The 27461-nt window shown below is 39.1% G+C and overlaps 1 protein-coding gene across 1 annotated transcript in view; it reads right to left on the bottom strand.

Moving 5' to 3' along the window:
- Window positions 1–231: 231 nt before the first annotated feature.
- col25a1 (collagen type XXV alpha 1 chain) overlaps window positions 232–27461 on the bottom strand; it is a gene marked incomplete at its 3' end in the record, with an annotated part of 457976 nt that continues 430746 nt past the window's right edge. The window contains exons 26-37 of the mRNA XM_079435639.1: window positions 23236–23286; window positions 20079–20105; window positions 19496–19576; window positions 19184–19219; window positions 15762–15815; window positions 15395–15448; window positions 15263–15289; window positions 15033–15086; window positions 7136–7222; window positions 6660–6737; window positions 5354–5392; window positions 232–258 (exon numbers count right to left, since the gene is read on the bottom strand). Of these exons, the coding sequence (XP_079291765.1) occupies window positions 232–258; window positions 5354–5392; window positions 6660–6737; window positions 7136–7222; window positions 15033–15086; window positions 15263–15289; window positions 15395–15448; window positions 15762–15815; window positions 19184–19219; window positions 19496–19576; window positions 20079–20105; window positions 23236–23286 (615 nt within the window). The remainder of the gene's footprint in view (window positions 259–5353; window positions 5393–6659; window positions 6738–7135; window positions 7223–15032; window positions 15087–15262; window positions 15290–15394; window positions 15449–15761; window positions 15816–19183; window positions 19220–19495; window positions 19577–20078; window positions 20106–23235; window positions 23287–27461) is intronic.

Raw genomic sequence — 27461 nt, 5'->3', positions numbered from 1 at the left:
ACACCATCCAATAATAAAGATTTCTGAGTTTCAGTTGCCTGCTTACTCTCGAGCGGACACAGATGGTGCATCTTGTGTCCTGCTATTTCCATAATTTGAGTCTTTTAGTTGTCACTCTCACTACAAGGTGAGAGTTAAACAACAGCAACACCGAGGCGCAGGAGGGCCAGTTGCCACACTGACCTTTTTTGCAATAAAGAAATCCAGCAATCAATCACACTTCTTACTTTCTCAAGCCACCAGCCAAGGCGTGACACCCTTCACAAAGTGAAAAAAGAGAAAAATTAACCCCCTTTAGAATAACACATATTTTTGTTTTGAATCGACAAAGACTGACAGGTAGTTAGTGATTTGCGGAAGCCATATACTTTGACCACATTACAAAGTGATATGTACGTGCTTGTTTCAGGGTGTGTGGATGGAGTCTTTAGTCTTTTAAGCTGATAGTATGGATTGGTGTGAACACACTAAACACACAAAGATCTTGTTTAAGACCCAAAGCCGATCCCTCTGTTGCCTCCTTCTTCTTCTTTTAGGTTAACCCTGTTAGTCTGTTTGGTATCCACTCTCATTCTGGGCCATGCAAATCAGGGCAAACACGCCCTTGTGAATAGTCTCTTACTGGTCAAGACTTTAAATTCCACAGTGCTGATGTGAATGTAACACATGTTGCCATGAGCACACTGAAATGACAAGAGCAGCTATGTGAAAGCTTCATGACGTTCTTTTCCCGGAATAAAAAAAAAAAAAAAAAGTATATACAAAAAAAGTGAAGCCTTATTTACAAACTCCATGCGTTTTGTGTTAGACCGATCACTGCAAAGAAAACACAAAGACACGTACATTTTAATATAAAAGGGAAAGAGTTTCAAAGGCCAAAGGATGTGAGCTACCACTCAATTGCTTACAGTGGTGGCCCAAATTAATAGAACACTTGGCATATTTAAAAGGTTTCAGTTGTTTTTGATGAATTGGCAATTATAATACCCATAAAACAAATAAAATAACTACAAGGTCATCATTATGCTCTATAAACCATAGAATACAGCCATTATAAGGAGATTTAGCTAATTTTCCTTACAAAAGGGGCAGTCGTGGCCTAATGGATAGAGAGTTGGACTTGTAACCCGAAGGTCGTGGGTTTGAGTCTCAGGTCTGGCAGGGATTGTAGATGGGGGAGTGAATAACCAACACTCTCTCCACCCTCAATACCACGACTGAGGTGAGACCCTTGAGCAAGGCACCAAACCCCCAACTGCTCCCTGGGCGCCGCAGCAATAGCTGCCCACTGCTCCGGGTGTATGTTCACTACTGTGTGTACACTTGGATGGGTTAAATGCAGAGCACAAATTCTGAGTATGGGTCATCATACTTGGCCACACACCACTTCCCCTTCCCTTTCCCCTCTCCCTTTCACTGTCAGTACCTGTTTCCATCACCCTCTTTTTATGCGCATTTTGAAGTATTGAAACTTCAAAATAGCATCAGAAACTAGTGATGGAAACGGCAAAATCGAAAAGAAATCCCTTAATTCACAAAAGTTTTTACGCTCGCTTTAAGTGGTTTTTGACTTGTGTGAAAAAGGCTTAATCCGAATAGGAAATGGAAACGCATTTAGCGAATAAATCCCGCACGAGCGTTCAAAAACATCATGTGACTTTGCGCTATAACCTGACTAACCAGCGGACTGATTTTGTTGCACAGCATCTGAAATCTTGTTATGGTCATTCTGAAATGCCCGAGCAAAGTCTGTCATCAAAGTATTTCTGCATAATTGCCACCGAGAACGGTCTGTCACAACTGCATTCCCAAACAGCTGATATTCACCTCCGAAAGCAAGACCGCATTTATTGTGTTTCATCTGCTCTCTCGAATTAAATGTCATTTTAAGTATATTCCTGAGAAGTACATAAAGCCCATTTCTGAGAAGTACATAAAAAGCAAACTAAAAGTATACTTTCCTATTTTTTAGTCTAAAAGAAGTATACTAATAGCACACTTGAATAAACTTCTTTTTCGTAAGGGTACATCTAGAGGCTTTGAATTTATACCAGTTGGTGGTGTGGCCTCAGTGACAAAACCCTGATGCTACCAATCACTTAATGAGCAGGATAGGCCTTGTACATTCAAAAGAATCACACAGCTGTGTCCTAAGATTCTTGCATCACCATTTAACCATGATTTGGCTTCTTCTGTGAAGGAACATGATTGTGTGACACTAGCAGGGTTTCCATCATAAGTTGCGAAATTAACTTATGCGCAAAATTGGAATATCGCATAAAACATTTGCCAATAAGCACCATTTCCATCCAACGAGTTAGAGAGAACAAAACCGTCACTTCCTGATAAACTGGCACTAAATATCACTAAGAAAAGTAGGAGAAGCCACTGATTATAATAATTCTCAAATATAATAAATTACATGCACGTATACTTGACTTATACTTAGAAAAAGTCTAAAACATTCTTGGAGCTAAACTTGTGCTCCAAGAATCCGTAATTTCATTGTTATATGGTAGGGGGAGCTAGTGCACATCTTCTGTACAGAATTTCCAAAAAACACAAGTGAAGAAGAAAAAGAAACAACAGATACTTCCACATGTAATCGCAGGCTGTGTCCAAATTCAGGGTCTGCATCCTCCTTAGGATCCTTCCTACCCGGTTGAAGGAGGAGGGATCCTCCGACGTCCGCAAAACCCGGAAGTCGGTGTTTGTGAATTTGGACAGCCTACCCTTCTTTCAGTTCCTTCCCTTACCCGTTGCTCATATCCTGTCGCCTAGCAACCGTGACAGCGCCAAGCAAGAAGCGGGAAAATGGACAAACAAAGAGTTATTCTCCTCATTTTAATTCTTTTGGAAGAAATAAAGCAATTAAATAAATTAAATACTTTCTTTGCTCGTTGTCGGAGAGTTTTTTATATCAGACTACAAGACAGTCACATCCAGGTAAGCCATTATAGCCTATTTTTATTTGTTTTTAAGTATCCTACTAATTTCTCCTACAAATTCATTGAGCCGAAGCATAAACTTTAGCTTGTTTTGTCAGAGAAACTCCTCTCCCACTCCACTACCGCTCGCTTCGTCCGCCATTACGCTCTGCCGAAAAGAATTATGGGATAGGTAGGACGGGAAAGGATCCACCACACCCATCCTTCCAATTCGGGGAAAAGGAGGACGTATTTGTGGGCCGCATTTGAAGGATCCTACGAATTTGGACAGCCTTCGTCGCGGCTCTGTGACGTAACATCCTTCAAATGAGTACTCCGAAGGATGCAGACCCTGAATTTGGACACAGCCTAAAACAATCATCTGACATAAAACAGCATCAAAACTGTGTAACGTTAAGGAATAAAATGTTCACCATTGACGAGGTAATAATTGGCTCCATCTACGTTTTGATTATCATTCTGAATCCAATTCATAGTCTTTTTTCAGCTTTTTGTTCAAAATGTTGTTTATTTCTTAATTTTTTCTTTATTTATGAGACTTACCCACATTCAAGCGTTTAAAAAACGAATGCATGAAGTTAGAATAAAATGTTTTTGTTTACAAGCAGATACCCTGTTCTTTCTTTGAATGTTTTGTATGTTCAGATATTCATATAACACAATTTATACAAATTAACACCTAAATAGGGACATAGTAGTATACTTAAAATATGATGTAAAGTTCACTTAAAGAAAACTTACAAGTATACTTGCATTCTATACTTCAAAGTGTACTAAAAATGCTACTACAAGTATTTAATTAGTAAACTATCAGTATACCTATAAGTTCACTTTTAGTATAGTTGCAGTATAAGATAAAAAGATTGATGTAAATTAGTTGTGTACTCAAAGTTTACTACTTTTATATACTTAAAAGTATACTTTTATATACTAGAAAGTGGGCCAATTAGTCCCAAGGAGTATTGAAATAGTACACTTACAAGTATACTACTAGTACACTGATATTTGTATACTTACTACATAAAGTATACTTAAAATATACTTGAACTTTACTTAAGTGTACTTAATAAAATAAACTTTAAGTATACTACTTTTTGGTAAGGGTAGTCTTGAAGCAAATGTTTATCTTTGAACATGGCTAAGGTGAAGAAGGAGCTAACGAGTAAGCAACAGGTTCATATAAAGGCCCTTTTTGATGCTGGCTGGAGTTACCGCCGCATAGCCAAGGATGTGAGATGCAGTCCAAAAGTACACTTTAGACTGCCATGATGTCAATTCACACTAGAACCGGAAGGTGAGAGGTAGAAAAAAAGAAATTTTCACACAGCCAAGTGAAGCATCTAAAAATTCTCAGTCTTAAGGACCAAAGAAAGACCTCATGAGAACTGCATGACAAGATCAACACCACAATGACTAATGGTGCAAAAGTGTTTTCAAGAACTGTGCATTGAAAACTGAGAGAAGAAGGGCTCGTTGGCAGAATAGCAGCAAAGAAACCATTACTGAAAGAGAAAAATAGAGTGAAACGCCTAAAATTTGCTCACCTTAAAGGACGTTTAGTATAAAGTGTTGTGGACGGATGAGTCCAAGTTTGAACAGTTTGGCAACAAGCGAAGGGTGTATGTTCGACGAGGGAAGGGGAGAGATTTGTTTCTCTTGTCAACAGTTAAACAGAGGGTGTAGTATTATGGTGTGGGGTGCCATTTCAGCCTCAGGAACAGGTGACAATGAAAATTAAGAAAGTGTACCACAACATTTTGGTGAGGCACAGAGTACCATCTGTGAGTCATCTTATTGGGCCTGGATTTATTTTCCAAGAGGACAATGACCCTAAATATTCTTCTATTATTGCCGGAACTACCTGCGATGGAAGGAATCTGCTGGAGCATTTAAAATGATGAACTGGCCCCCTCAAAGTCTGGACCTCAACCCCATTGAGCAAATTTGTGGCGAGTTGGAAAATAAGCTGGACAGATCTATTGTACATTCAAAGGAAAGCCTTTGGCTTGAGTTGCAGAAGGCATAAAATAACATTATTGTTGAAGTTCTCAGGAAGTATATTGACACTATGCCAGAGAGATATGCTGTAATTGCTGCAAAAGGTGGACATACCAAATATTAAAGTTAAAAGTGAATAAAAACAGTACGACTCACTTCACCTGATATTTGTTGTGCTCAGAACAAACATCTGAATGCTTCATGAACATTATGAAATTAAATAATGTTTTGGAGGCAAAAAAAGGTCAATATTTTCAGATCTGTCATGTGTTCTAATAATTTTGGCCACCACTGTATATATGAATACAAAAATTAATGTTGTCGACAAAGCTGTGGAATTGATAGCGAACATGTAATCACACTTTAAAAAATATCTATAGGATTTTTGAGGATCTTCTTAAACTTACCTTCTGCCAACATCCAGGCATTGGCAATCCATCTGGACCCTATAGTGGAGAAAAAATAAATATTAAATATTAATAATATATTATTAGTATATAAATATTACATTTATATATCAATAGTTGAAAGTTAACAAGGCTTTTGAGGTATTGTTTAACCATGCTGAAACCCCAAAGTGGCTAACCATAATGATGTGCTAAAAATAATTAATATAATTGTGAGACTGTGATGGTGCCAGTCAAAGGTGCACGCAGAGACAATGCTATTACAACAATAAAAAAAAAGAAACAAAAAGGTTTAATAGATTAATTTATGTTGAAACAAACCAGACATGGTAATGAGAAGCATGTTCGCTGATTCAAAAATAATTGGACACACTACAAACACTTAGTCTTTGATCAAATGTTGTAAAAAGCACAAGAAAAACGTAACCTTAAAGATTCATGCAAATTATCATTCACAATTTTACTAAAATTAAGTAGGACTTTTATATTGCATATATACTTTAAAACATGCCCTAATGCTCTAGCTTAATAACAAACGTTAATTCATATATGCAAAATGACACAGTCAAATGTATAGTTAACTGAAGTCTTTAAACATGGTGATTCAGGATATTGCTTGAAGACTTAATTTCTTCTCTTTCATAGGATTGAGTGCCCAATTGGAACAGATATATGAGAGGTAACAGGAGAGGGTCAAAGGCTGGGGAAGAGCGACTCATGCTGACACTGCACTAAATAATGTCTCAGGAGTGGTTTGACACAAGATGGATTATTTAAGGGATCCAAGGTTAATTAGTACTGGTTATTTCATCTTGGGAAATACTATTCAATAAGCAGAAAGTATTTAATTTTTTTTCACTTAGGACAACTAGAATAACATTAAATGCTATTCCAGAAGGTGAGAAAATCACTAAAATGCTGATAGAGGTGCTAGTGAGCAGTTAATGCAGTTTTAAGTGGCCACAGGATGCACAACTAAATGGATAGTATATATTGCAAACAAAAGGGTGTATGAAACTATAAGGGAATAAATGACTGCTATTGATGCTAAGATACAGTTGGAAAACTTAATGTTAAAATGCCTTTTGACTTTACCAATAGAAAGCAGACAGTACATGCAGTACATGTGTTAAATGTGAAAAGGCAATGGGATACCCTACATTAAGCTCTACTCCACTATTTATAAGTCATGCATGGAGGTTTAAATTAAAGCTTTTTCACCATAAGAAAGCATGAGAGGTGTTCAGCGATGTGGGCGCAAAGCTGGCAGCATGCACAGGAGAGGTAGGAAAAGAGGATACTGTACCAATTGGCACGGGGCATCCAGCCCATCCAGGCCAGGCTGACCTGGCTCGCCCTTTTCACCCTTAAAGCCCCGGAAACCCTGTGTTATAGAAATGGAACTGGGAGTGTTACTAGGATAGAGGCTGCAGGCGCCCTTCCGGCCTCCAGACGAGAGAGCACGGCACAGGGCAGAGAGGAGCGGTCCAGTGGATTTTTAGCAAACCACCATTTCTTGATATGACCAGTGTTTTAACTTATGCACTTGTAGACCAATTTGTCCTGGCTTTTGTCCTAGAAAGCACCAGGCTTGGTTTGCTAGATTTAGGAATTCCAGTATTTTTTTCCAGTAGGCTCCAGTTTTAAATGAATGTTTTTTTAGAAAAACAATGCAGATATTTCAGATATCAAGGATAATGTGGGTTACTATTTTAACCACGGGACTACTCTTCTCTTAAAGCTCCACTTTCTTCCGTTTTCCAGCTCTCAGCTGGGACATACCAGTGGGCAGGGTGCATCTAATCCAGGGGCACCCTGTTCTCCTTTCTCCCCCTTAGGCCCCTTTTTGCCCTTCTTTCCCTTCTCCCCCTGTGGACACAATAGCTTGGTCAGTGGAAGAATATGCCTGATCAGAGAAGTTTTGTATAGTGTTTTGCGACCAGTACGTCTGTTATTTTGTTTACTGTATTTAAAGGTGCACATAGTAGCCTAATTTGTTTATATTATATTGGTTGATATGGTAGTCTTGGATTTATATTGAAAAGTAGTGTTTACTGCATCATGCAAATGCTGATTACATTGTAAATATGCTCTGATCACTTATTTAATTAATTTAGTAGAAGTCTTGATATCATGTCAAAGTGCCAAATATGCCTTGTATCTCAATAGGAGACCAGCTCAAGCTAGTATATATATATACATATATATATATATATATATATATATATACTGTATATAGTGTATGTCAAGGTCAGGCGGCGAGGCATCTATTCATCGAGGTGGTGAAAGGTCTTCTGGTGTACATGGAACCAAAATTTCAACAACAGGTCCTTCAGTTCATGTACATGGCAGGGTGGTGGTGATGTAGCATTAACCCGCTTTTCGATTGGGTTCATGTCAGGTGAATTTGGAGGCCAAGGCATTCACAACAATTCAGCATCATGTTCCTCAAATTACTTGTAGATGATTCTGGCAGTGCAGCATGGTGCATTATCCTGTTGGTTATGGCCATTACCGGCAAGGAACACAGTTGCCATAAATGGGTGCATTGGTCTGCAATAATGTTACCTGACAGGTGTCAGTGATTGTGCCCACAGGCCTGTGTCTGCCCAACAGTGCATCCAGGTGCCATATCTGCTGTTGGTTATTGCCATATCCACGCTCAGCCATCGACATGATGCACCAGGAATCTTGATTCGTCAGACCAGGCCACTTTTTTTCAATCATCCATGGTCCAATCTCGATGCTCGATGATCTTGAGCCCATCTTATGCGTTGTTGGTGATGGTATGCATTTAGCATGGGGACCCGGCTGGGTCATTGGCTATGCAGGCCCATACGCAGAAGGCTGCAATTAACTGTGTGCTTTAATACATTGCCCTGATCACCACTGTAGTAGCTCCTGGTGATTTGTCACACAGTGGTCTTGTCGTTGTGAAAAATACGTGACAGCCTCCTCCTCAGTTGTGGATGAGACACGGCTAGGTGACGGTTTGTCGTTTGGCCATCCGTGCACTACTTTTAATACATTATTATTATATATTAACATATATTAACACTTTGTTTCCGAGATCGAAATTCCGAGGCCATCACAATCTGTTCTTTGTTAAAATCCGATAAATCAGTAGTTTTTTCATTCTAAAACCAAACACTTTACTGGCTGAAAGCTGGTCCTCGGGTGGTATATATACTGCTGTGTGAACTGCACCTGCAGCACCATTCGGTTGGCAGCTATGCTTATTGCTCTAGGCTGAGGGTGATCATAACATAATGGCTCATCAATTAGCAGTTATTGAACTGAAGTGTCCTGAATAATGACGCTATTGCATTACTAAGTTTAGTTTTTAAACAATCTGTATTATATAAAGTGCTAAAAATAAGGTGACTTGACTTAGGCATGACTGGAGTATTGAACATTAATTTAAACATTTTTCAAAGGTACTATTCATTCATTTAGGGGTGTTTAATGAGGAAAAGAATACTCTGTGCACCAATACCCACTGCAACAAAATATATTGGCAAAAATTTATTTATAAAAATCTTATTTCCTAAACTGAGTTGTCACAATATAAGGAATTAAATGCATAACTGAATGAAATAGTAAATTATTAATGTGGGGAAACATTTAATATTACATATATATATATATATATATATATATATATATATATATATATACAGGTCCTTTTCAAAAAATTAGCATATTGTGATAAAGTTCATTATTTTCTGTAATGTACTGATAAACATTAGACTTTCATATATTTTAGATTCATTACAACACAACTGAAGTAGTTCAAGCCTTTTATTGTTTTAATATTGATGATTTTGGCATACAGCTCATGAAAACCCAAAATTCCTATCTCAAAAAATTAGCATATCATGAAAAGGTTCTCTAAACGAGCTATTAACCTAATCATCTGAATCAACTAATTAACTCTAAACACCTGCAAAAGATTCCTGAGGCTTTTAAAAACTCCCAGCCTGGTTCATTACTCAAAACCGCAATCATGGGTAAGACTGCCGACCTGACTGCTGTCCAGAAGGCCATCATTGACACCCTCAAGCAAGAGGGTAAGACACAGAAAGAAATTTCTGAACGAATAGGCTGTTCCCAGATTGCTGTATCAAGGCACCTCAGTGGGAAGTCTGTGGGAAGGAAAAAGTGTGGCAGAAAACGCAGCACAACGAGAAGAGGTGACCGGACCCTGAGGAAGATTGTGGAGAAGGACCGATTCCAGACCTTGGGGGACCTGCGGAAGCAGTGGACTGAGTCTGGAGTAGAAACATCCAGAGCCACCATGTACAGGCGTGTGCAGAAAATGGGCTACAGGTGCCGCATTCCCCAGGTCAAGCCACTTTTGAACAGAGAAGCAGCACTGGACTGTTGCTCAGTGGTCCAAAGTACTTTTTTCGGATGAAAGCAAATTTTGCATGTCATTCGGAAATCAAGGTGCCAGAGTCTGGAGGAAGACTGGGGAGAGGGAAATGCCAAAATGCCTGAAGTCCAGTGTCAAGTACCCACAGTCAGTGATGGTCTGGGGTGCCATGTCAGCTGCTGGTGTTGGTCCACTGTGTTTTATCAAGGGCAGGGTCAATGCAGCTAGCTATCAGGAGATTTTGGAGCACTTCATGCTTCCATCTGCTGAAAAGCTTTATGGAGATGAAGATTTCATTTTTCAGCACGACCTGGCACCTGCTCACAGTGCCAAAACCACTGGTAAATGGTTTACTGACCATGGTATTACTGTGCTCAATTGGCCTGCCAACTCTCCTGACCTGAACCCCATAGAGAATCTGTGGGATATTGTGAAGAGAAAGTTGAGAGACGCAAGACCCAACACTCTGGATGAGCTTAAGGCCGCTATCGAAGCATCCTGGGCCTCCATAACACCTCAGCAGTGCCACAGGCTGATTGCCTCCATGCCACGCCGCATTGAAGCAGTCATTTCTGCAAAAGGATTCCCGACCAAGTATTGAGTCCATAACTGAACATAATTATTTGAAGGTTGACTTTTTTTGTATTAAAAACACTTTTCTTTTATTGGTCGGATGAAATATGCTAATTTTTTGAGATAGGAATTTTGGGTTTTCATGAGCTGTATGCCAAAATCATCAATATTAAAACAATAAAAGGCTTGAACTACTTTAGTTGTGTTGTAATGAATCTAAAATATATGAAAGTCTAATGTTTATCAGTACATTACAGAAAATAATGAACTTTATCACAATATGCTAATTTTTTGAAAAGGACCTGTATGTATATATATATATATATATATAATTAAAATCATGATAGTTTTACTTAAAAGTGTTGCTAGAAGGGAAAGGGAGGTTTTGAAAACAGGAAAAGTTAGATGGGAATATCAGATTGGAGGACATGGGATGAGAGACTGTCAATTACAGATGAAGGGAACAAGATTGACAGCAGTCTTACAGGGCACAAGGGAAGAGAAAGAGAAGCAGGGAAACACCCCACAAAAGCCCATCCCCAACAAACCACACAGGCAGAAAAACTGTATCTCCATGTTGTGACAAAAACAGAAAAGTCAGTTCTCGCCATTTTCTTGTTATAACAGTGAATTAAACATTATGCAAGAATTAAACATTATACACAAACAGTTCACCTTTGACATTCCAAGAGATTAGATTGATTTTGAATTTTAAATTATGACAATTAAAGGAAAATGAATCCATGGTAGATTGAATTAAACACCAAAACAAATGTGATGAAATGGTCATGCTGCATGCACACATATATTTTTAGGAAAGCGATAGAGTTTTCTGGAGAAATGACAAACTAGAAATAAAGCATCTCGGTCTTGGTTAGGCATGTAATCCTGGTTCCCACAATAAAGAGGACAGTATCAGGAGCTGACCCCCAGGGAATGTCTGAAGCACCCCTGTGTCACCAGAGCTTCATAAGGACATGCCCAAAGAATCACTCAGACTTTAATGCATTAAGTAAACAGAAGTGAATACATATGCTACAGGCTATGCAGAGTCTTGTTCTCTATTCAGGGAACCAGGGTTACATACATAACTGATACATACAGGTTTACATATTCCTTTCATATGTTCACTCGACCTATGAAAGCTGTCAGTAGCTGACACAATGGAAACCCTATACCATATACAGTATTTAAATGATAGAATTTAATAAAAGTGAAGGCAAACTCTATGCTCTAGAATCATCTTCAAGATTCAGCTCATGGATGCCCTGAAGTTGAAATTGAGCCAGGGCAGCATCTGTGCACTTTGTAAATGCATGAGGTGCTAAGACTAGGCCAAAAGCAATCACTCAATATTGGCAAACTTTGCCCCCAACATGATCTAAGTAAATCAAAATAAAATCTATTGTGATAAACCAACCTCCTTGCCGAATCTTTGCCATAATATATGTTTCCGCGTAAGCATTCAAAGTAAAAATAAAAATGCACTTCTGAAGAGTGTAGTTCCATGATGGGGTGTAAGGCAGGCTGCAACGTTTATTAAGAGGGCAATGATGGCATTTCTGCTGACATTGCGTATAGCCCTGCTCCACTAAATCTACGATGGTGGTGAAGTCAGAAGAAGGACCACTTAGTTCGGATTAGAGACACAAACTAAGAATCTCTAATTACAAGATCTCGATCACTCATTATGGAAATCTGGAAAGAACGGAAGCAGTCTTTACAATGGACACAAAGTATAACCATCCATAAAGCGCTTATTCAGTTTGGACTGCTTTCTTGCATCTGGCCAGTCCAGCTTTACCCTGTCGACAACATGTGAAACCATCTTAGTAAACTCTTTAAATCTAGAGAGGGCCACGCCTCCTGATTGCTAGGGGTCTTCAAACCTGAAAGAAACTGCACCATGTGCACACAGCTCATCATGAGTGAATTCAACTGGAGGAATACAGTTGACATGATCAGGTGAGAGAGAGAGAGAGAAAGATTGCCTCCATTGTCTCAGGTTTGATCCCCAGGGCTCCATCTCATGAGGTGGCACGACAACCTCACAGATAGGGGGTTGACCAATCTTCTGTCCTCAAAAAGAAGGTGAGCCAGGAGCAAATCACTTAAAGTTTTCACAGTGCACACAATCAGATGTACGACTGAGCACTGCTCAAGCATGAGAAATTAGGTATACACTTCCTAATTAATGAGCCACAAAGAGATGAGAGCCAAACAAGCTGGCTGCTGAAGCATAACATTTCAATGCAAAGAAAACACACAAACATTTATCACAGGCTAGATAAATCGCTTCCTGCATGAAGAATAAAAAATCTGAGGAGTTTTGGCATGGATGCTTTATTAAATACAGCAGAGGCTGTATTTCCTCTGCCAGCTAAGGAAGTACAACCTGCCACAGGAGCTGCTGAAACAGTTCTACTCTGCCATCATTGAGTCTGTTCATCTATGTCTGTTTGGTTTGGCTCAGCTACCAAAACAAAACAGACCTAAACGGACAGTCAGGACTGCTGAGAGGATTATTGGTGCCCCTCTACCCAACCTCCAAGATCTTTATATCTCCAGAGAGAGAAAAAGAAAGTCTCTCTGGACCCCTCACACCCAGCTCACTCTCTCTTTGAACTGTTACCCTCAGGCCGGCGCTACAGAATCACTGAGCACCAAAACAGCCAGACAAGAGAACAGTTTTTTTTCCCCCAGGCCATATCCCACCTGATCAACAAATAACACACGCCAGTACAGTAGATCTGTAAATAACTCATCAAACCTTCATCTGTACATAGGACACATTCACAGTTCGGTCTATGGACATTTTTATTTTCTGTATATTTTTATTTTTTTTTACTGTTGTTATTTATAATTTATTGTCTATTCTCTTCATTATTAGTGTTTTCATTACCTTAATTATATGTTGTCTGCACTATGTTTGTACTTCTGTACTGGAAGCTCCTTACACCAATACAAATTCCTTGTGTGTGTAAACACACTTGGCAATAGAGCTTTTTGATTCTGATTCTTATTCTGAAGCACACAGTGCCTTGAGTCTTTCTATTCGGGCTTCAGACAATTTATATGGGCTTCTGATGCAGAATCGAGTGAACCTATGAAAGGGAACCATATTTAATATTATGAAGGTTATATTTACGATAGTTTCAGCCTCAGACGTCACGCCCACGGACCGCTGGCTGAACGTCTGATGCATATGGCACACTTAGCTGGAAACACTTTCAGGAGTTTCAAAGTCGTCATTGGATTAGTTAAATTATACAGGATTTCCGGGAGACGTGCGCATCATGTTCTTTAACGTTCCGCCTTGAAACAAAGATGCCGCGATGCCAAACCCTCTCATGTTAGAAGAAAGCCGTCGTGTTTACAACTGTGACGATGAGTACTTATCAGGATCAACTAAATGCTGGATTTTCAAAAGTATGTGAAATATTTATAGTTCTTATTCATAGAATCTTTAAAATATGTCTAAGAGTTTTACGCACCAGTCTGTTATTGTGGACATTTCCATGCCCATAAACATGACGAGGCACAAATCTATACACATATTAATAAATTTGATTGAAAAAAAAAAAAAACAGTTGAAAGTGGGAGGGCGTTCCTTTTTTGCGCTGAGTTTATTACATAATTTATAACATTTCAAAAACAAAAATGTGCCAAGGTTACTGTAAATAATTTCAAGTGCCATGATAAAACATCTACAGTATAAAACCAGATGATTTTGTGTGATTAAATTAAACTACTTTTTATGACCACTGTCTGGAATTATATATTTAATTAAACAACTGTATGTTTAGATATGTTAAGACTTAAGTTTTAGACTTTTAAACAACTTAAAAACTGAAATGGGTCTGAATTTCCTGCTTACTACATATTGCAGTGGCACATTCCGTGACATTAAAAACTTAACATAGTGGCACAGTGTAAGTCTATGAAACAGGCAGGTGAAATGAAAAGAATCATGCAAGAGAAGAAGCCAATACAGGGCCATTACAAAAGCAAGAGCCTGTTGTCAATGGACTTACTCTGTATTTCTTGCTGGAGCAAGAATCATTGTAATAAATATTTTCACTTGACAATAAACTAAACAAAGAATGATTTTTTTTTTCTGGCTTTTATGATTATGGGATGGTAAAATGCTATGTTAGTAATGAAACTCTGAATGATGACAAACAAATATTTATACAAATACAGTTGGAGTAAAAAATAAGTGAACCCTTTGACTATACCAGAATTTTCTTTTTTTTTTCTTTTTTTATAAATTGGCTATACAATTAATGTGAACTAAACTACAACAATAGACAAACACAGTATACTAAAACAAACGAAAGTGCCAAAAACACTGCATAAACATTCATAGTGTAGGAAAATGTGGGTACTCTTACATCACCCTTAATGATTTTACATGAATAAGGAAACCATGTTTGTCTGTTGTTTCAACTTCAGTGAAGATCAGATTAAACTGTGTGAATACTTAATTCAGAAAATCAAAGAGTTCATAAACTTTTTCCTGCAACTATAAATATTGCTATTTGCTATTGTTATTGTAGAAGAGAATCCATTAAATGTAAGATCTTCACACTGATCTTCAACTCCATGGCCCACATTCGGTCTATATAAAGATGTGCCTAAACTGCTTTGAAAATGTCCATTGACATCAGATCTAATCAATAAAGAGTGAAAGTTTCATTCCCTGTTTCACAACATCTATGTCACAATCACCTTTTCTCCTCTTTCCCCCATGTTGCCCTTGTCTCCCTTTAAGCCTGGTAACCCCTGCAAAAATACAACTTCAAGTAATTACAAATGCCTGGACACTCAGCGGTTCAGGGGTAAAGATCTTCATAGATATTGCTGGCAGCTACTAGAGGGTAGAACAGTTGCAGGAAGCAACCCAGGAGACAATAAATGATAAGAGTCAACACATAAGCAGTAAATGAGTGACAACTCACATCCATTCCAGGTGTTCCAGCAGCTCCCTTCAAAAAAGAAGGAAAAAAGCAAAATATTTTCTGGAACTACAATACTGAATAATGTGACCATTATTAAATGGCCAAATAATTAACAATTCTTTGAATACTTACAGGTAACCCATACGGCCCTCTGGGTCCAGGATCACCAACATCACCCTTCTCACCCTGTGACAGGTACATTGAACAGCACCTTTTATATAAATAAATCTAGTGTATAGTATTACCATAAACCCTTAAATATGTTAAGACTGCTGTGTTGGTCATTTGAAATCCTGAGCTTAAAACAGTAAAACACTGTGAGAATTCAGGTAAATCAGAGGTTAAAAACATAAACCAGCATGCAATAGTCATATTATTACAGTGTAATAGTCTACATTACAGTTTATGCTAAAATTAGGGGAAAAAAAGCTGAAAACAAACACAGAATTCTAAATAAAAATAAAATAAATAAAATAATATAAAATATAATAAAACTTACTCTATCTCCCTTCGGACCTGCTGGACCAGGAGTCCCAATTGGTCCATCCATACCCTATTAATAAAGGAGTATATAAAGTTTTGTGGTTTCATAAAAACTTATGTCAACACTGCCGCTGCCGCTGCCGTGCTTTTTTTTTTTTTAAGATTCTGCTATGTTAATCTTTAGACTCTATCTTGCAAATGTAATTGGACATGCAAATCTCAAATAAATACACGGAGGAGCGTATAATAAATGGCATGTTAATGGATGAGCAAGTGTTAAATCTGTGTTAATATCAAACTCAGCAGCAGAGAGTATCTCCTGTTGTTGTTTAATCTCTCACTGTCACAGAGATCTTAAAGTCCATGTAAGGTCAATGCTGAGAATTGTTTGTAAACACATTATATATGTTAGAAATGCATTGCTGAAACATGTTACATTACAAAGACTGTGAACTATGTAGTACTTAACTGTGAAGTTAGACTGTTAAACAGCTTTTTACCATTTTTGTGATCAGGATTTTTTGGGCGGGGCTAAATCATGACTTGATGACGCGATCGAGCCACTGAGCATGGCCCCTTTTCCAACACTGTAGCTGTATCCTAATCCGTAGGCCATGTCCTCCGAAGTGCGCATTTGAAGACCGTTTGCGTCATGGCGGCGCGGTGAAGACCGTCCCAATTCACGATGCGTCCTCCGAAGGCTGCATTTGAAGGCCAATTGACGCACCGTGACGCAACGAACGCTGGCACAATTCGAAAGCGACTCCAAATGCACCCTTCGTTTAGCGAGAAAATGAAGGATACATCAGATGGATCCTTTGCAGCCTACCCTATCCCAGAATTCACAGCGCAATTCACAGCGCAATTTGAATAAAACAATCACAATTGTTTTATTCAAACAAAATAGTGGGTTCTGTGGCGGCCGATGAATGCACTTATTAATTAAGTATTGTGTTTTAATTTACTCAAATAACTAGCGAAACAAATGGTCAAAGTCAGGTATTAAAAAATGTGAACTGAAACTAATACCACTGCACAGATTCCTTTGTTAGGTGCTCTGAGGCATAAATTCTTGTAAATTGAGGGCTGAATATGATAACTCCTTTACTGGGGATAAAACTCTGCCAGTCCACAAAAATAAGATCTGATCCAGAAATATGATTTCTAGAGTAGCCTGTATGCATGTCTGTTTCATATTTTCTAACCTTAAGATTGCAGCCCTGTCTTAAAAATTTTCATAAGTCTTTCTTCTCTTAGGACAGTTCTGGAGAGAATGGGGCTGCTGGGAAATGTAAAAATATAATGAATGACGCTGTTCTGTACATTACTTTTGTAATTTAAGTTAGCCTATTTGTAAATGAAGCAAAGTTTCTGTGCATTGTTTTATTTTTGTATTATAAGTTGAAACTTAGAAATAAAAAACAAGTAGTAGTTCTGGAAATGTATTTTTGCAAAGCAAAAAACGATAAATTGGTCTGTACTTTTTTACAACTAATTACAAAATAACAGATTGGAAAAAAAATTGTAGGCCTATGTACACTTTCATTCAGCTGAGCAGAGAGACCCTGCTGGTGCTGCTGGACCTGGATGGGCTGCTAATAGAGAGCCTGGTGCAGCCTCTGCCAGTGGAACATCATCTGGGATTGTCTCCAGAGTGTTTGAGTACATATTTCCACTGTCCAGCACTGGGACGTTCAGGTTTATCCTGCAGTAGGGGTCTGGTCTGATTTAAGGAAAGGACTAATTGTGTAGAGCTATGACGCGTAAAGTAATTGGTGGAAGAAATATTAAGTTATTTTAGTAAAGTACTTTCGATAACTACTAATAGTGCATTAAGGAAAAACTGCATGCATCTAAAACCTTAATTAAAAGTATGATCTTTACTGTAATGTCCTTAAGGTATGAACAGTAAAAGTAAAGGTATGTATTCTGCAGAAAAAAAAATATATATATAAATGGTCTTGCTTTGTTGCACTATACTGTGTATGTTGCATTTTACTTCTGAATTTGTTCAAGGTTGTTACATTTAAAATACTTTATATAGGCTACTGTTGGGCAGTTCAATGTATAACAGTGCATCATATTGTAAAAGACGATGTTTTTGTAGTTTTACTGTCCTGTGAGGAAAAATAAAATAAAAAATCACTGATCTGTAGGCTATGTGAAAACAAGGAATTTATTTTGTTCCACTCCACCACTTTATTTTGCAAATGAAAGGATCAAAGTTTATTGATATAATATTAAAAATAGTTGCTGATTACAACTGCGTCTGATAACGAAGGCTGCTTCCGAGGACCGGTTGCCTATCAACTGTGACAGCTGTAGTTAACGAACGGCAGCAAAGTTTGTAAGTGGACTTTTTATATTCAGCTGCATCAAACTAAACACGGTTGAAAACCTGTTTAAATATGTTCACCATAGTCCATTTATGTACATAATAATCAATAATAAAATAACATAAAATCACATTTTGGTAAGATAAGTCAACTTTAAACCGCTTTATATTTTGTATTTTTTCATGTCATTGCAATATTAAAGTAAGTCTAAACCCAATACTAACATGCAAATTGTAATTCGGTAAGTAAAAGTAAAAAACTAACAATTCAGTCTCCATAGTTATTTTCATTTTCATTAACAAATAACATCCAAGGCAGCTCTCTTCTGGCACCGTTGCTACGCGACAGGAGCTGCAATTGGTAACATCTGCTGGTGCAATCAGGAAATCCTGTGAAGGCTAGACTGGAGTGGCCTTCGAAGGCCACGTTGGCCGCATCCTTCGAAGGATCCGTCCTCCGAAGGATGCAGTCTTTGAATTGGGACACAGCTTATGACGTGTGTTCGACTTGAAGCAGCGCTGCAGACCGACCAGTGTGTGACATTAAAGTACAGTGAGAGGTACAGAGAGCAGACGCTCCTGATGCTTTCGAATCACGGTACTTGATGGTTCTGCAGTGCTGCTTCAAGTCAAACACACCTAATAACTAGAGCACATTCGCATCAGTGGTTCATGGCTCAATCGCAAGTTACTGTCATCACCATCTTCATGTAAATGCATAATACGTGGTTGCGATCATTTACAAAACAGTTCGGTCTCCTTATTAAATAAGCTAGAAGATGACGGCAGCTTTCCCGCAAGTGGGCGTGGCTTCAGCGGTTGAGAGCAGACAATACTGCTTACTTTATTTTATTTACTTTTTTTTTTTAGCATTCAAATTTGACTGGGTGGTTAATAACACATTTTTATGTGGTGTGACTCACTTATTAATCTCATATTATCACTAATATTGACTTTACACAGACTTTAACATTAATGAAACATTACCAACGAGTCTAATCAAATCCCCCGTTCACCATAAATGTGTCACATGACCCATTTTGGTATTTTTTAAGATGTAGGATGGCACTTGGGGGGGCGAAACATGGCTGCTTAAGACTCACCCTGGGTCCCAGCTTGCCGTCCAAGCCAGATGCTCCCTGTGCATTTATGGAAGTATGAGTGGAGGTTTGAAAAGTGAGATTAGTACATGATGAACAGTCACTCGGACAAAAAAACCCATCTCAACATCTACGTAACAAACATAAACAAATGGACGTTTATCCAGCACAGTTTAAGGGGCAGCAAAGCAGGTCACAACAATGAAAACAAACAAATGGACAACTGTGAATGTGGTAATGGTTAGATGATTTTGAGTCAAAATAAGTGGGGATGAAATATGAAGATCCCAGGCTGCATGGCTGTTGTGTACTTACAGGGAGACCAAGGGGTCCTCTGTCACCCTTATGCCCAGGTTCCCCTCGCAGTCCCTTGAGACCATGCAACCCAGGTTCCCCCTAAGTGGAGAGGAGTGGCAGAGGACAGGGATTGCTGGGTAACATTTACTCAGGAGTCAACAATCTTGTCTTTTGATTTTTGGACAAATAACACAGCAATTTATTAAATCCTCCTGAATAAATTGCACTTGATAGTCTACAATGAGTTGGATAACTAAGAACCTTTTGGTATAGGAGTACACAGTGAGAGTTTAAGTGGTGAAGACGACCTGCTGCAAGTCTCACAGCATTCTGTATGTACAAAACAACACTGCTCAACTAATAACTTTCATCTTTGAAAAAGGTGATTTGCTCTCTGAACAATTGATGGCAAGCTTGCAGCATGTCTTAAACACCAAATATCAGTATTCCATAAAAAAGTAGGGATTAATTTGTGTAACAGCATTAACTGAATTAATTTAATTAACTACTGATTCCAATAGTAACAAAGTTAAGACACAGGCTTGGCTGTGTCATTGATATCAACAATAGCACAGATATGCTTCATCCCGTAATGATGTACCTTTGGCCCAGGGAATCCATGAGGACCCTGCAACACAACACAGCATTAATAATATCTTTACTTTACTTTAAACTTCATTGTCTGTTCAGATTTTCACCAAACAGTCATCTTTGTCACTGGCATAACAAATCTTATTGACAACTACACGCCACTTAAATACATACACAATCAAACACAAATTCAAAACATAAAAAACATGCCACTGGAACAAAGGATCTTTTCTATGTTCTTTTCAGCCAATAGTATGCACACCCTATGTCCTGAAGGGAGAACATCAAAGCAGGAATGGGGGGGGGGGTAGGTTTGGTCTAAATATATGGAGAGCGGGGTGATTTGAGGCTGTGGGGAAGTTGAGCCACCCCTAGGCCAGTGGTTTTCAAACCTGTCCTGCAAGCACCCCTTCCCTACACATTTTGTATGTCTCCCTTATCAGACACACCTGATTCAACTCATCAGCTCCTTAGTAGAGACTGCAAGACCTGAATTGGGTGTGTCTGACAAGTGAGACATGCAAAATTGTTTAGGGCAGGGGTGTATGCAGGACAGGTTTGAAAACCACTGCTCTAGGCAACCTTAAAAAAAAATTGTGATATGACCATAAATATATGAAGAGTTGTCCTTTTTACTTCCCCAGTGATGGAGAGAGGCCATGGCATAATTGGTAGCTACATTGTTAAATTTTTTTTTGTTGTTCAGAGGGATTTTTTATTTTCTTGTGTCTGAACAATTACAGCCAAATTACACCTGAAAAAAAACATATTTCTGCTTTAGGAAGTTATAATATAAGGCTATACTGTTAGCATGATGTTAGCTCTAAACTGATATAGGCTTGTTAAAATGGTTGGTGTAATTTGAGCCGAATGTCATGGGGTAAGTTGAGCCAGTCGCTCAGCCATTCTTATGGTTATAAAGTATTATTTCATTGTAATTCTACCTTATATTTTATAAATGTTAAACCAAACTTTTTATTTTATTTTATTTGGTTCTTTGTTTTGAACTTGAAAAACCCTGAATGGATGGTCAGTCCATCGCAAGGCTCACAAATAGATTTTAAGAATCCTTTTATTCAAGTTCTCTTCCTTTGATATAGCATGAGGTGAAAATATTTTACTTCAGCATTATCAATGGCACAGTTTAACTCCATGCGGCTCAACTTACCCTCTCCCTAGGCTCAATTTACCCCTCACTGGGGGCAAGCCCAGATCCCACTTTTTTTAGAGAGCCATATTTTGAAAGCAATTTATTTTGTATCCAAAGTGATTATTTCCGAGGATACACCACATCCTGTAACTTATGTACATATTGAAGTTGGACCCATTTACATTAGTGTCATGTGCTCACTTTTAACACATTGTAAGTAAAAACTGGTTTAAATTACCCCACTCTCCCCTACTGCAATTGCCCTTTTTTCCCATAAAGTGTGAAAACAAGTCTTGCAAAATATTCTGTTCCTGACCAGTGATCTTATTTGCTTCCTTAATTATTTTGTGTTTTTCTGTTTTATTGTTAAATTACCGTACCACAAAACAATATTGTATGTTAGAATGCTTTTAATCATTGATCTATAGACCATGTCAATCTCTTCCTAAGTCTTCCTATCAATATTAAAATTCCTTAATTTCCAAAGTATACCTAGACATTGTCTTGCCTTCTTATGGATGTGTTCCACATTACCCTGAAATGTGAAATTATCATCAATAATTATTCCCAAATATTTAAAATTTGAAACTTGCTCTACATTTGTAAAAAGACTGGCACATACATGGCCCATTTGTGCGGCACACTCACAGTGCTTTTAAGACCATCTGGACTGGCTGCCTTATTTGTTTTTATTCTCCGGAGCATGCTGATAACCTCTCGTTCCTGTATTCTCATAGGTTCAGATTGTAGGTCATTATCTCATTATTCAAATCAACTACACTATTGCCAAATCGTGAATAAAAAGCATTTAGGTTATTTGCAAAACTATGGGGGTCATCATACAGTTGAACCGGTTTCTTTTTTCTACCCATCACTGCGTTTAATCCCCTCTTTGCATCTCATATATTACCAGTTTTACATTTCTTCTCAACTTTCTCTATATGCTGTATTTGTCCCTTCTTTATCTTACAGTTAACTTTATCTTTATTTATAGCTTTATTTAGCTCTTTTACTTTATTTACCTCATTATGTAAAAAAAAGAAAAAAGATTGCTTTAGATTCCTTTTTAAAAAGGGGTAAAAGAGGGGCTAACCGTCCCTCTTCCCTCTAGTTGGCAATGGAAGGCTAATGTTAACAAAGGGAAAAGGATCTCAGGGACATAAGCGACGTGGTGATCATCAGCGTCCTGAGGCTGGCACTACTTGATCATTCTTTTCCCAATCTTTCTCCCCCCTCTAGTGTTGAGACACCCTCTGGTGATCTTGGCAACTGTAGTGATTTATTTTTCTTAGAGCCTAGCTATCTGAGGATAGCTATATGCTAGCTCAGTAATTGCTGCCCTTCTTATGGTTTTAACTAGCGGTCTCCTCGAGCCCTTGATTAGACAGTGCTATCTCCCCTGCTTGGCTTGTAAGCAGATAGCCCACTCTCTGTGGTCTGGGCAGTTTCGTGGGAAGGTTTTACATCTAAGGCTAGCTGTGTTTAAATTGTATTTTTGGTCTACGTGCTTTTCATAAGACCCTTAGAATATACATATCTGAGGATAGCCGTATTCTAGCTCAGCAGCTACTCTCCTTACTTGGGTTTAAGTAGCAATCTCTTTGAGCTCCTATCTAGAGGTTTTCTAGTTAGCCTCTTCAGTGGTCTTGTGTATCCAGGCTGGTATTAATCACATAGCATAGTTTATTTTAATTATTTATGTGTCTAGAAGTTGAGTGATTAATGAGACAATATACAACCAGCCGTTTGTTATCGCATAATAAACTGAAGGTGTCAAGGTTCTTAGCACTATGTTGTATTTTTTTTCTGTGATAACAACCAGCTAAATGTGCATTATTCCTAATGTAATGTAATATATTAAGACTGGTAAAGGGTTTTTGTTTCAAACGTAAACCACACTGTATTTATGTATGTGTGTGCGTGTGTTAGTGGGGTAAGAAGAAAAATCTTAATTCAAGATTTTATTAAAAAAAGTGTTACCATCCTATGCCATTTCTGTTGTGCATTTTTAACTCACCATGGGGCCAGGTGGTCCATGTGGACCAGGTGTTCCAGGGGGCCCAATAATCTGTTAATGTGAGCAAAATGAAAATATAAAATGAAATATATAGGTGTGTGTGTACATATATTTATATACAGTTGTGCTCATAAGTTTACATACCCCTTGCAGAATGTGTAAAATGTTAATAATTGAAATAAAATAAGAGGGATCATGAAAACTGCATGCTATTTTTTATTTAGTACTGTCCTGAATAAGCTATTTCACATAACAGATTTACCCTTGAATCTTAATACTGTGTGTCATTTCCTGGATGATCCACGACTGTTTTTGTATTTTGTGATAGTTGTTCATGAGTCCCTTGTTGGTCCTGAACAGTTCAGCTGCCTGCTGTTCTTCAGAAAAATCCTCCAGCTCTTGCACATTCTTTGGTTTCCCAGCATTTTCTGCATATTTGCCTGAATGACTATCGCCCAGTTGCCCTCACATCTATAGTCATGAAGGTTTTTGAGAGACTTGTAAAGAGCCACATTTGCTCCTCCATCCCTGATACTCTGGACCCTCTTCAGTTTGCCTATCGCCCAAACAGATCCACGGACGATGCCATTTCTCACGTTCTCCACTCTTCCCTCACACATTTGGATAGCAACAATGGAAATTATGTAAGGCTGCTATTCATTGACTATAGCTCAGCTTTCAACACTATAGTCCCCATCAAGCTGGCATCTAAACTCACAGACCTCGGCCTAAACTCCTCACTCTGTGACTGGATTCAAGACTTCCTCACCGGCAGACCTCAAGTGGTGAAAGTTGGCCAGGTCACCTCAAACTCCATCACTCTGAACATAGGAGCCCCACAGGGCTGTGTCCTGAGTCCCCTGCTCTACTCTCTCTACACGCATGACTGCGTGTCCTCTCACAGCTCCACATCTATTGTCAAATTCGCTGATGATACTGTGGTTCTGGGCCTCATCTCCAACAATGATGAGACCGCATACTTGGACAAGGTAGAGAGACTCACATCATGGTGCCAGGACAACTGTCTCTCTCTGAATGTGAGCAAAACTAAAGAGCTGATCATGGACTTCAGGAAGAGACAGCAGCAGCCCTACACTCCTCTTATGATCAGTGGGACCCCTGTGGAGAGGGTGAGTAGCTTCAAGTACCTCGGTGTAAACATCTCCGAGAACCTGACTTGGACCACACACATCCAAACTCAGGTAAAGAAAGCCAGGCAAAGACTGTACCATCTGCGACAGCTGAGGAAATTCAGGGTCTCACCAGCAATCCTGAAAACTTTCTATTCAGGGACCATAGAAAGTGTATTGATTCAGTGCATCTCAGTGTGGTATGGAAACAGCTCCAATCAGGACTGCAAAGCACTACAGAGAGTTGTGCGCTTAGCTGAGCGCATCTCAGGGTCTGCTCTCCCCTCTCTGCAGGACATCTACCTCAAACGCTGCAAAAATAGAGCTGTCAAAATAATCAAGGACTCAAATCACCCTGGTAACCAGCTATTCACTTTGCTTCCATCTGGTAAGCGCTTCCGTAGCCTGATGGCAAAAACTGAGAGACTTAGGAGGAGCTTCTTCCCCCAGGCCATCAGGCTCCTAAACTCTAACTCTGTGTCATAACATCACTTGACTCCATGTAAATATCACCTTATCAATAAGCTATTCATAATTTTTCTCTACCTCATATTGCTGCTATTATATACCCTGTACAACGTTTTTGCACATTATTTTGCACATTCCTCTTAGTACTATTTAAGTCAACAACATACTGACCTGCACATTTATATTTATATTTTTTATCTATCTTTTTATTTTATTCTTTTATTTTATTTTATTTTTTTTTATTTTTTTCTACTTTTCTTCTCTTAATATTTGTATACTTTATAATTGCACTGTCCTTGGAGCGGACCTGACCTACATTTCACTGCTGGTTATACTCTGTATAATTGTGTATGTGACAAATAAAACTCTTGAATCTTGAATCTTGAATCTTGATATTTGAACCCTTTCCAAAAGTGACTGTATGATTTTGAGATCCATATTTTCACACTGACGACAACTGAGGGTCTCATACACAACTATTACAAAAGGTGAAAACATGTACTGATGCTCAAGAAGGCAACACAATGCATCAAGAGCCGGGGGAAATTAAAGCTTTAGAACAGGATGATGAAGTGTAAATTCTTCTCATTTTGTTTGTTGTTTTATATATATATATATATATATATATATATATATATATATATTGTGGCGGGAGGAGCCAACGACAGACACAGTGGGCGTGGCGTCAAGCCTCGGAGAGGTTTTTATTAAACAATATTTAAAATAAAGTGTCCAAAGGGGGAAAAGTGTCCAAAATAAACAGGGATCTGGTGTCCTCGTTGTGCTGCGGGGCTCGTGAAGGAAGGCAGTGTTCAGGAGGGAAGGGTCCAGGTAAGGGGCGGAGTCCGGCGGCCGCACGCGCTCCCGTCTGGAGGTCCCGGGGCGCGGGTGACGGCGGCTTCTGTGGCGGCTTCGTCCAACTCCTTGATCCCCGGGTGCTCGACGGGATTCCACGGCCCGGCGTCCTCGCCCGACGGCCGTATCGCGGCTGCGGTGTCGGCCGGACTCGCGTCTCTGGCGGCGGCGGGTAGTTCCCTCTACGCACCCTTTCCTGGACCCACGAGGACACCAGCGTGCATGCACGGGGAAGAGACCGGTCTCCCGAGGAGAGGCGCGCTCGGAGTTTAAACGGCGGCGGTGATGAGGCTCCATTCACGTCAGGTGCGCCTCATCACACGCCGCCAGCCCTGGCTGTTTCAGCGCCCCTCCTCTCTCTCACACACCCACTCCCGTCGGGAGCCTGGTGAAGGGCGGCGAATAAGGGACGGGGTGGTGATGATGGACAGGGGGGAGGCAGCCGACTCGTCACAATATATATATATATATATATATATATATATATATATATATATATATATATATATATATATATATATATATATATACACAGTGGGGAAAAATTATTTCAAGATCTGCTGATTTTGTACGCTTGCCCACTGACAAAGAAATTATCAGTCTATAATTTTAATGGTAGGTTTATTTGAACAGTGAGAGACAGAATAACAACGACAACAAAAATCCAGAAAAATGCATTTCAAAAAAGTTATAAATTGATTTGCATTTTAATGAGTGAAATAAACACTGATTTAATGCAAGATATGACTTAGTACTTGGTGGCAGAACCCTTGTTGGCAATCACAGAGGCCAGACATTTCTTGTAGTTGGTCACCAGGTTTGCACACATCCCAGGAGGGATTTTGTCCCACTCCTCTTTGTAGATCCTCTTCAAGTCATTAAGGTTTTGAGGCTGACATTTGGCAACTGGAACCTTCAACTCTCTCCACAGAACTTCTATGGGATTAAGGTCTGGAGACTGGCTAGGCCACTCCAGGACCTTAATGTGCTTCTTCTTGAGCCACTCCTTTGTTGCCTTGGCCATGTGTTTTGGGTCATTGACATGCTGGAATACCCATCCACTACCCATTTTCAATGCCCTGGCCCTGACGATACATGGACCTGTCCATCGTCCCTTTGATGCGGTGCAGTTGTCCTGTCCCCTTAGTAGAACCCCCCCCCCCCAAAAAAAAAGCATAATGTTTCCACCCTTATGTTTGACGGTGGGGATGGTGTTCTTGGGGGCATTCCTCCTCCTCCAAACACGGTGAGTTGAGCTGATGCCAAAGGGCTCAATTTTGGTCTAATCTGACCACAACACTTTCACCCAGTTCTCCTCTGAATCATTTCAGACGGGCCTGTACATGTGCTTTCTTGAGCAGGGGGACCTTTCTTGAGCAGGCTGCAGGATTTCAGTCCTTCACGGCGTAGTGTGTTACCGATTGTTTTCTTGGTGACTATAGTCCCAGCTGCCTTGAGATCATTGACAAGATCCTCCCGTGTAGTTCTGGGCTGATTCCTCACCGTTCTTATGATCATTGAAACTCCACGAGGTGAGATCTTGCATGAAGGCCCAGACCGAGGGAGATTGACAGTTTCCTGTGTAATGTTTATGTAAAATGGTGCACTTTATTTTACAGTCCTATTTCTATATAATTTTATGGGTTTCGTTAAAATCAGTCTCAGCAAACAGACTTAAACATACACTCTCGGTAGTGACATTAAAAAAATGCAGAACACATTTTAACAAAGTTTCATAATTTACAAAGAAAATATAAAATAAACTTTTTTTTT

This window comes from Barbus barbus (genome assembly GCF_936440315.1).
Source record: "Barbus barbus genome assembly, chromosome: 2".
Taxonomy (NCBI): Eukaryota; Metazoa; Chordata; class Actinopteri; order Cypriniformes; family Cyprinidae; genus Barbus; species Barbus barbus.
Note: the sequence above shows the minus strand (reverse complement) of the source record. Positions and strands in the feature narration are given on the sequence as shown.